We start from the raw sequence: 10,437 nt of genomic DNA on the forward strand, positions 1-10,437 counted from the left end.
ACTGCTCGCCAAACGTTTACATTACACGGGAATCGGCAGCATGGTTACACGGGCACGCCGCGTCCTGCTGACGACGAGACGCGGCAGCGGTTTCGGCGCCATGCTTTCCCCTTTTCCTCGATCATCTTTTCTTCTGCAACAAAAGGCAGCACAGCACGCCGATGGATGTTTCCATGGGCACAGCCAGCAACTGGGTCGTGCAAGCAACGCCTCAACGGGTCTGCGCGTATCTGGCTCAACAAAACGTGCAGCCATGAACCCAACCAACCATGGAGGAAATGGCACATGGGACCATGCCAAACGCACAAATTTGTCGTTGCAAAAAATCGCTTTTAACACAAGGCAACTACCAAACACACGATGTTCATGGAATATCCTATATGCATGGAACAGATAAAACGTAGGGTAGCCATCAAAATTTCAACTCCTAAAAAAGGGGCAATGTGGAGACTCTCACTTTACATGCGGTCAATGCCGAAAGCGAAAATGCAAGAAGTCTCGAATAACAGACCAACGAGATAGACCAGAATCCTAACGAGTAATCCCCAAAACCGTCCAAGGTGTCCACATAAAGAGACGAAGAATCCTATATAACGAAATAAAGATGCACACTGAACCGGCAATGCTGGCGACCACAACTATTTCACATCAAATGCTCTAGATGGCCCCAGTGGCTAAATAGTAGACCAAGCCCAATGTGCGAGCTAATTGGGACCATGGCCCTGCATTGAAGTTGACATCTAAAAAAAAGATCTATCTGGCTTGGAACGCCTGTCTTCAGGTTGAAATGCAAGGTAGACCATCACTTTCAAGTTCCAACTCCCCCTGGTGAAACAACAGAGCAAAATATGGGTTACTAGGACTATCTTTCATTAACACAGCTTACAGAGCAAAATATAGGTTACTAGGACTCCCTTGCATCTCTATCTTGCTCCCGCTAAAAGGCCAGGCAGATAAAACAACAAAGCTAACAACAAGATCAAGAGAATAGATTCAAACTACATTGATTTTTGACTAACTTGTTTTCCGAAGGAATATGCCCATACATTGCAGATGCAGGTGCAGGTGCATACAGCAAACAAAATGGTGATTAGCAATTAGCATAGCTTTAGAATCCAAAAACACAACATCAAATAAGCTTATACCTATCTAACTTTTACAATAACTATTGGCCCTTCACTTGTTCAAGCAATAGATGCATCAATGGGCATAGGAAAATTCTCAGCTCTTGGAACATTCTATTAAAAAAATCTCTCAGAATTAGTGCATTTACTTAAATTACTCGTATCATAATACACATTTGACAGGGGATAGTGTATACTGATAAAACACAATAAATCATGCCAAAGTGAACCGTTGCTTATTAGTGGATCACATGCATTGACCATATGCATGAGCTTTTGTAGATTAACAACAAAGTTAAATGGGGGGAGTTACAAACCTGCAGCAGCAGACGCCACTCTGTGGAACAGGTAAACATTACTACGGCCTTGAGATTGACGTAGGATATAACTGAACCCATGCAAACTCTTCCTTGTAGCTAATATTTTGATCACATGTTTCTTGACACGTGTACACAACAATTGTTGCCCAATCAAGAGAGTTTGGTTCATTTCTCACACCAAAGTAATAAAGCAATTGTGGCATTATCTGGAGATACAGTAAACACAGTGTAAGGATATGTAAGCACATGATCCTGTATACGCAAGCACGAGGGAGGGAAATGTAATGATTACTGATAAGCATGTTGGAGGCATCACTGAGACACTGACTAAGCATAAACTTCACACATATGAAGTTCCATAGGTACAATTATTTGGACATTGCTCTCATGGGGGTTGAAAGGAAAACATGATACCATAAGTTCACAGAAGTAATTCATTAACAACATTCTTTTAGTTTCCTATTCGGACACAAGGAAAAACAGTCTGGTCATAACTTATAGGCACAAACCATGCCATGCATACCCTGCCACAGCCTATTACTGCTACAAGGGGGAGTTATCATGGAAAAACAATTGGGTTTTTGAGTTTACTAGTTGTGTGGAAATGTGTTGCTATATCAGAAATGCAAATATTTTTGGCCCTAGACAAATTGACCAACCTGAAATTCATAGCATAGTGGACCTTTACAGTAGCTACATGAAGGGATGTCAGGATTTGATGGACGCCCAGCTGATAAAGCCCACAGAGGTTTTACATTTGGATCTCGACAGTATCTGCGTAATTTAGACTTTTATTAGTAATATGCATATAACATATATTGCTGAGAATAAATATGCAAGCCTGAACGATTGAAACAATATCGAACTACTATTTTCCTGAACAGGCAAAAGTAAATTGAAAACATCACCGAACAAGGAGAGGATTCATGCAAGTTATGCATACCTCAATACTTGCTCTGGTGCTCTTGAGATACGCTCTTGAAAATATGCCCAGCATTGGTTGTCAGCATCAGCCTATATAACATAGCAGTGAATAAACAGTGGTTGCTATGTTGGCAAGCATAAAAGAGAGAATGCACGGCTAAAAACCTCAAATTGATCCATCCATGACTGCATTGTATCATCTGGTTTACCATGCTTTTGCATCACCAAGGACTTTGAGCTGTCTTCATCACAACCATCAGAATCCAAATCAACTTCATCGTCAATTGCTATCTGATATTCCGGCCAAGAAGTCCTAGCTGGAACTGCAAATAGAGAGGAATTATAAGAGGATAAAGACATTCAATAATTACGACCTTAATAGCATTATTAGTCTTCAAACATTGTTACCTTTTCCTACAGCTGGCAGCACAGAACTTGAAGCTTCAGAAGAATTGATTATCTGTAGGCAATCATTTTTATGACCAGAGCGCCAGTGCAGTGCCTGAGAAAGAGTCACAAAAATTTGTTCATCCAAAGTAGGACCTGGCTGCCAAAGGGATATGTAGGGTCTGTTTGGTTGGTGTCCAAGCCAGTCAATACTTTATTGTATTGGAGGTGGACAAAGGATCATGAGTGTGTCCAAAAATTGGCAAGGATCAAACCAAAGGCTGTATAATTGGACATGACAAAGGGGTAGATTTAACACAAACATGAGATGCCCAAGAGATCTCTAGGATGATTAAATGATTTGGGAATACCTGATGTTTCTCAGAACAGTAACGTGATTTCTTGCAGCCACCACATATTTTATCCCCTTTCCATGTACCACACCAATGACACAGAGCAGCTGGCAACTCAGAGTCAAGTAAACGAAGGAAATCAATATAAATTACTTGGAATATGGCCATCTATTAACATAACTAGTTTGACTGACAGAAGATGGCCATTGTTGCCTACGGATGTAAGCGCATCAATATACTAAATTAATCAGCATCTAACAAACCCCACCAAACTTAGTCTCAGCAGTCGGCACATTGACAGTGCGATGCTTTTCTAGGAAAAAAAACAGAAAGCAAAAGATTATATGTTTCCCAAGGAAGACATTAGAAGCAAGGTGCGATATGTGGAGCAACCAGCATAAACAAATGAAGATGATAACTTCAAGATTTTAGCATATTGAAAATATGATCTAGGAATTCGTAAGTGTAAATGAAGAACGTATTTATGCAATAGCTAGATAGAGTGAAAGAGATCTGCTGGACATAAGCACATTTTCTCTAGGATAACTAGCTAATTACTACGTAATGCAGGAAATGTAGCACTAATAGCATACCAAACTTATTAGGCACAGTAAATCTAAGATGCCATGTAACTGAACAAAAAGGAAAACTACCTCCGGCACATAGTGGCTTGTCAGAGTTATTGCGACTTGGAGGTTCACTTGAGTAGAACACATTGGTACGAGGCAGCTGGCACCGGAAAACCCTCACGCTGCAATCCAACGAGGCAGTCAGGATCAGCAAAATGTTTTCAGTCTCTAGTCTAAAAGCCAACACAGCAGCTATGGGACTTGCTTCACCTTCTACGAGGATTGCCTTGGTTGCGTGTCCACTGTTCGTGCTGGTCTCGGTGCAAGCATGCCATCGACGGGCACATGAACATGAACAGAGTGCGGTGGAATGCTGCTGCATTGCTCTCAATCGGAGCATAAATCTACAGAGATCCAAACCCAATTTGAGATGAAGTTTTCATCAATTTAACTAGTACAAGTTCCGGAAAGAAAATAACAGGTACAATTGCTTCTAGGCACAAAGCAATAACCTGGAGGACAAAGTGCAGGGGCTCGCCGCAGAAGCCACAGCAGCTGGAGTTCCCCGTGGGCAAGTTCACGGGATCCAACCACGCCTGGACAAAATACACAAACACCTCACATCAATACCTGCTCCAATCGCATCAAAAATCAAAGTGTGTCGCTTAATATGATGGGCGTTATTCCACGGACCGGGATGCCTCCAGCCTTGCTAGGAAAGAGGTGGCGGAGGAGGAGGCCGGGATGCTTCGGCTTCTCCAGGAATCCAAGCATGACTTCTGCTTCTTCATCTTCGTCCTCGTCATCATAGCCCGAGGGGGCCGCAGCCACGGTCACGGTGGAGGCGGGCAGAGGTTGGTTGGGCAGTTCTGTCTCATCATCGTCTTCATCGTCCAGGGAGGTGATGCGAAGACCACGTAGCTTGTCGGCGTTGGGCTCCATCGATCAACTGCGGTGGAAGAGATGGATGAGGCGGGATTGAGAAAATGGCCAAAATACCACAAGTCAAAACCAGAGGTTCCAACATACCACTAGTGATGAAAACCAAAGTGTAGTTAGTTCAGTTTACATGACAAAATACCACTAGCGTCTGTCTAAGATACTCAAAAGAAAGGCATATACACTCGCCTCTTCACACTATACTTACAATTCAGCAGCAAATGAGAAGCATTTGTAAATTCGCTTCACGCCGCCGTGAAGAATACTACGCGTCAGGTTGCAAGGTGGACGGGATATCCCGCCAGGCTGCAGCGCTCACAAAAGAGCCCGCCAAACTGCCGCTGGGCTGACCGCGGGCTCAACGGGATGAGCCGCATAACCGCGTCACCCCCTGCTTCTCAAAAAAAAAAAACCGTGTCACCCCCGCCTCTTCTCCAAAAAAAAAGACGTACTCTCTTCCGATGGGGCACCCTTCCTCCGACCTGACGCCCATCCTCCGCCCCCGACATAACGCCTGCATCAGTGCGCCGCTCCTCGCACCTGCTAGCCATTCCTGCTGATGGGGTCGACGGCAACACCGCCGCCATCTCCACATCAGAACTGCCTCACGCCTCCCTCGCGTCTCCTCCAAGAGGATGTTCCTCCGTCGCTTCCCTTGCCAACCGGAGTTGTCGTTCCCTGTGGCGGGCAGCCGCATCCCGCCCCGCCTGCAACCTGAACTACGAGGAACGAACAAAACAGGAGAAAATAATCATACTTGGCCGTCGGAGGTCGCGGCGGCGAGTCGGGGCAGGCGTGGCGACGCGGTCGAAGTCCAGCAGTAGCAGGCAGGGGCGTGGGATTGGTTCAGTCACAGCCGAGGTCGCCGAGCAGCTTCTGGGCGTCAAGGTCGGCGTGGGCGCCGAGCAGCAGCAGTCGTCCTCCTGGTCCGGGAATGGGCGTCAAGGTCGGCGTGGGCGTCGTGGGAACTCGAGCCAGGGGGCAGGAGCAGGGGGGATGGCGGCGGGGCAAGAAATACCCCCGGTCGGTTTCGCTTTGTGGCGCGTGGGACGCGGCTAGGCCGGACCAGGAGGACGGGCTAGGGTTTTCCTTCCACCCTAACAGAAACAGCAAACCGTTTCGCTATTTCTTGCCCCCAACACAAACTACTGCAGTGTATGTACAGCCGAGGATCACTAGCCAGTGTACAGAAAGAAACACGATTCAGTAAACTCAACGTTTTGCTTGGTTTCTTGCTCATTCAGAAAGACACAAGATTCAGAAAAGTGTACATAAAGACACAGGGTTCACTGTACAGTGAGAGTACCCTCTAAATCTGAAACATAACTCCCATTGAGTAAAATCAACATTCAGTAATCCTGATGCCCATTTAGTAAACTCAACAGGATTACAAACTACTGCTTGGTTGCAGTGACATCTTCAGGTCTTGGGTTCTTGGAGGAGAGGAAAGGGAGCAGCGAGGATGCAGACCATGCAGAAGTGGACGGCGATGAAACGACAACTCCGGTTGGCAAGGGAAGCGACGGAGGAACATCCTCTTGGAGGAGACGCGAGGGAGGCGTGAGGCAGTTCTGATGTGGAGATGGCGGCGGTGTCGCCGTCGACCCCATCAGCAGGAATGGCTAGCAGGTGCGAGGAGCGGCGCACTGATGCAGGCGTTATGTCGGGGGCGGAGGATGGGCGTCAGGTCGGAGGAAGGGTGCCCCATCGGAAGAGAGTACGTCTTTTTTTTTTTGGAGAAGAGGCGGGGGTGACACGGGTTCTTGCCAATTAGTTGCCTTCGTTTTCTTGCCAATTCATCCATCTATGACAATACAAATAACAGGAAACTTAGCACACATTAATTTTTTCAGCATGACAAGCAATGAAGAGAAGATAAATAGTTCAATAAATTCCTTCATGCATAAATTTTTCTGTACTCGGCTGTGTTTCTCTGTACAGCAACAAGGGCTCGGGCTCTTCCCTGTTCAAGGTTGGGAGCCGAGGCAGGAAGGACAGGGATAGGGGAAGGAAGAGAGGAGGAAGGCGGGGGAAGGGAAGAAAGGGGCGGATCTGCTACCTCTCCCGTGTCAGGATGTACTCCGGCGGCGGCGGCGAGTTGAGGCCGGCCAGGAGCAGGGGCAGGCCGGCGACGAGTGGCGGAACGGCCAGGCGCAGGGGCGAGGCGTCGGCGAGGTAGCGCGAGAGGACCGGCGGCGGGCGGGAGATGGGACTGGCAGCGGGGTAGCGCGAGGGGACCGGCGGCGGACGGGCGCTGGCGGATAGGTTTGGATGGGGTCGCGCGAGGGGAGGGGGTGGGGGGTCGCGCGAGGGCAGGGCCGGGTTGGTCGTTCGAGGAAAGTGGGTCGGGGGGAAAATTAGCACCATCCATCTATCTAACAGCATCAGCAATCAATCCATCCACCTATCTAACAAATCCAAGCATCAATCCATCTACCTATGCAACATAAATCAATCTAGCACTCCATAGCATAAGAAAAAAGAAGAACAGAGAGATGGGGAAAGAGGATGCCTCACCATGGGTGTGGTCTGCACCTCGCGTGGGCTGCTTGTGGACGTCGAGGTGCAGCGCCGGTGGCCGTCGATGTTGGCGGAGACACGGCGGAGGGGAGGACGAGCAGCGAAGGAAGAGGGGCGACGGGGGAGATAAGGCGGGCGGCGGCGGCGGGAACCTGGCCGGCGGCGGCAAGGGCCTGGCCGGCGAGGTTGGTCCGGCGGCGGCGCAACAACCCTAGCCGTCGCTGCGTCTGGGGACTCCTTTTCCCCCCGATGCGAACAGGGGTCGAGCGGCCGCTCGCTCGTTTCCTCTGGTCCAGCGCGTGGATGGGCAGTGGCATTCCTGGTGCAATTTCGCGATGGGATAGGGGTACTCTTCTATTCTGAAACGTTTTCACTGGTGGGAAAATCAAGCTTTTTGGGTGCTTTTTGATTGCACTAGGATTCTAGAGAATCCTCTCCAGATTGTGGAAGTCAAAACGAGTTCTTTTGGCTCCAGATTTTCCAGACCAAAATTCTCCACAATCTGCTCAAAAGAACTGGGCCGCAGCCTCGCTCGACCCGGCAGGCCTGTGTGGGGTGCTTCGATCGAGCATAGCGGAGAGCGTTTTTTCATGAGATCGACATAGCCCAACAGAGCCCACCCACCCTACCAAACAGCGAAAAGTGGGTCGAACAGGGAACTTTCAGCCTCGTGCACCCTCCGTGCAGGCCTGGAACCTTGCTCAGAAAGTTAGTATACGCCCTCTGGAAGACAACCTGTACACTTTGCAATTCGCTTGTCTGGGGGACCGGGAGCGAGTCATGGGTGATGGTCCATGGGCGTTTCGTGGTGATGCGGTGATCATGGCACCGTACGATGGCTTCTCAAAACCGTCCTCTGTCAAGCTAGATCGGCTGGAAATATGGGCTCAGATTCATGACTTTCCGCAGGGCTATGTATCACAGATCCCATCGCTTGCTGCAAAACTGGGTGATTTCGTATACGCCGAGCCAGCCTCGCACGATTTTGAAGGTAATTTCTATCGGGTGCAGGTTAAGATTGATGTGGGCAAACCCCTGAAAAATGCAGTGTCTCTGAAGGTGGGGGAGAAGAGGATGATCTTCCGTGTGAGGTATGAGCGCCTCCCAAACTGGTGCGCTGTTTGTGGGAGGCTGGGGCACCTGTTTAAAGAACATGGCGATGGTGTGCATCCTCCTTCAACTCTATTTTTCAAGGGTCTAAAAGCGGACTGGTTTAGGGGAGCAGGGCCAGGACCTGGTGGTGCAAGAACCGGCAACAGAGGGAAAGCCAAGGGCTCTGGACAGCAGACGCGGAACAATACTGATACAGATGAATACATGACTGATGCGGAAGGCAACAGAAAACGCACGCAAGTCTTCGATGCAATAGCCAATATACAGAAGGGATACAGGACGGCTGTAAAGGGGGCGGATCTGCTTGCCTTACCCTCGTCGCAGACGCCAGTGAGCCCACCCCCAAAGCAAGACCCAAAGCGAGCTAGGATGGAACCAGGGACTGAACATGTGTTTCAGAATCAGAGCATGATCAAGCAGTTGGGCAGCAGATCGGAAGCAACATCGGCGGACTCCCGTGAGGAGTACCGCCGGGCACAATGAGTATCTTAAGTTGGAACTGCCGCGGCGTGGGCAAAGCCGCGACAGTTCGAGAACTTCGCGAACTAGCGAGGAGATTTGTCCCTACCCTATTGTGTATCGTTGAAACTCAACTAGATAGAGTTCGGGTAGAAAACTTAGCAAGCACTTTGGGCTTTGATAATTCTTTTGCAGTTAGTAGTAATGGCCGGAGTGGCGGCCTTGGTATCTTCTGGAACAATCCAATAAAAGTTGAGATTTTGGGGTACTCGGCGCATCATATAGACTGCTCTATCGATGAACCAGGTTATGATAAGTGGCGAGCATCTTGCTTCTACGGGGAGGCCCGTACACACCTGAGACATCACACGTGGGACACCATGAAGGGAATAGCAAGTTCATGCGACCTTCCGTGGGTGTGCATAGGCGATTTTAATGAAGTGTTACGTCCGGAAGAACATGAGGGAATAGGAGAACTCAGTAATGCTCAGATCCAAGGTTTTCGAGACGCTATTGACGTTTGCATGCTCATGGATGTCGGCTATGAGGGCAATTTCTGGACTTTTGAAAAGAGAGTAACAGGAGGCAGCTACACTAGGTGCAGGTTGGATCGGGCTCTTATATCGGTTGAGATGAGTGTTCTGTATCCAGAGGCAAATCTGAAACATAAAACGGCAGCGGGCTCCGACCACTGTCCTATTCTGTTTAGTCCGAGGGGTGACAATGGGCGCCCGCCGGCGAAGCCCCCTTTCAGATATGAGGTAATGTGGGAGTCGCATGAGACCTGGCGTGACACGATCACCAAACACTGGAGCGAGGATCCGAATGCGGTAACTATGGAGGAGCTCAAGGAAAAACTCAGGGCGCTATCAAATAACCTAGGTAGATGGAACAGGGAGACCTTTGGGTCTGTCCGGAAGGAGATCAAACACCTAAACTCGGAGCTGCATCGGCTGCGAGGGGAGCTAACTAGGGTGGGGCCGACGCATGCGGAACTGAAGATCAGCGAGAGGCTCGTCGAGCTATACCATCGGGAGGAGATGATGTGGCGTCAACGATCACACATAGAATGGCTAGCTTCTGGCGATAAGAACACGAGGTTTTTCCATATGAGAGCAAGCCTGAGGCGGAAGAAAAATATGATCAAAGCACTGTCCAACTCCTTGGGAGCCATGATCGATGACAAAGCAGCACTAAAAGACATGGTGTCCGCCTTCTATAAAGATCTGTACTCATCGGAAGGGGTCACGGGAATTGACCAAGTATTGCAACATGTGCCAGTCAAAGTAACAGCAAGAATGAATGAACAATTATCTGCACCTTATACAAGTGATGAAGTGAAAATAGCGCTCTTTCAGATGTTTCCCACAAAGTCTCCGGGACCGGACGGCTTTCCAGCACACTTTTACCAGCATCACTGGGACTTGTGTGGGGAGGAGGTAACAAAGGCGGTATTGAGAATCATTCAAGGGGAGGAAAGTGCTGCATGTGTGAATGACACGGTTTTGGTGCTTATCCCCAAGGTGATAAACCCAACCCTGCTTACTCAATTCCGCCCAATAAGTTTATGTAATGTCATCTACAAAATAGCGTCAAAGGTCGTTGCAAACAGGCTGAAAGTGGTACTACCAGACATTATTTCCGAAGAGCAGTCAGCGTTCGTTCCAGGTAGACTGATCACTGACAATATCATATGTGCATACGAGTGTTTACATTTTATGAAACGCAG

At 48.7% G+C, this 10,437-nt stretch overlaps 1 protein-coding gene across 5 annotated transcripts; it reads right to left on the minus strand.

Annotated features, from left to right (window-relative positions):
- Nucleotides 1-401: 401 nt before the first annotated feature.
- Nucleotides 402-6,996, minus strand: LOC109778196 (uncharacterized). 5 transcript variants are annotated; one of them, XM_045233104.2, is made up of 13 exons: nucleotides 5,099-5,118; nucleotides 4,825-5,007; nucleotides 4,371-4,626; nucleotides 4,190-4,273; nucleotides 3,948-4,081; nucleotides 3,762-3,859; nucleotides 3,127-3,215; nucleotides 2,777-2,870; nucleotides 2,534-2,691; nucleotides 2,388-2,458; nucleotides 2,104-2,218; nucleotides 1,442-1,650; nucleotides 402-825 (listed from the first exon to the last, which is right to left on the minus strand). In XM_045233104.2, the coding sequence occupies exons 3-12, from the start codon at nucleotides 4,617-4,619 to the stop codon at nucleotides 1,483-1,485; spliced, it is 1,260 nt and encodes a 419-aa protein (XP_045089039.1). In that variant the 5' UTR covers nucleotides 4,620-4,626; nucleotides 4,825-5,007; nucleotides 5,099-5,118; the 3' UTR covers nucleotides 402-825; nucleotides 1,442-1,482. The 5 variants fall into 5 exon arrangements, 3 of the variants coding, with proteins under 3 accessions (XP_045089039.1, XP_020192336.1, XP_020192339.1); XR_002236524.3 differs by lacking the exons at nucleotides 4,825-5,007; nucleotides 5,099-5,118 and adding an exon at nucleotides 6,676-6,963 and having other exon boundaries at nucleotides 2,578-2,691; XR_012202890.1 differs by lacking the exon at nucleotides 5,099-5,118 and having other exon boundaries at nucleotides 2,578-2,691; nucleotides 4,825-5,031.
- Nucleotides 6,997-10,437: the final 3,441 nt, after the last annotated feature.

The sequence above is a fragment of the Aegilops tauschii genome, chromosome 2 (assembly GCF_002575655.3).
Source record: "Aegilops tauschii subsp. strangulata cultivar AL8/78 chromosome 2, Aet v6.0, whole genome shotgun sequence".
Lineage (NCBI taxonomy): Eukaryota > Viridiplantae > Streptophyta > Magnoliopsida > Poales > Poaceae > Aegilops > Aegilops tauschii.

Bases quoted from the DNA above. Each gene is read 5' to 3' on its own strand.
- LOC109778196 (XM_020336747.3), bottom strand. From the start codon at position 4,619: ATGGAGCCCAACGCCGACAAGCTACGTGGTCTTCGCATCACCTCCCTG. The intron at 2,871-3,126 runs GTATTCCCAAAT...ACTCTTTCTCAG, and splicing joins ACTGTTCTGAGAAACATCAG to GCACTGCACTGGCGCTCTGG. The intron at 2,692-2,776 runs GTAACAATGTTT...CTCTATTTGCAG, and splicing joins GCTGCCAGCTGTAGGAAAAG to TTCCAGCTAGGACTTCTTGG.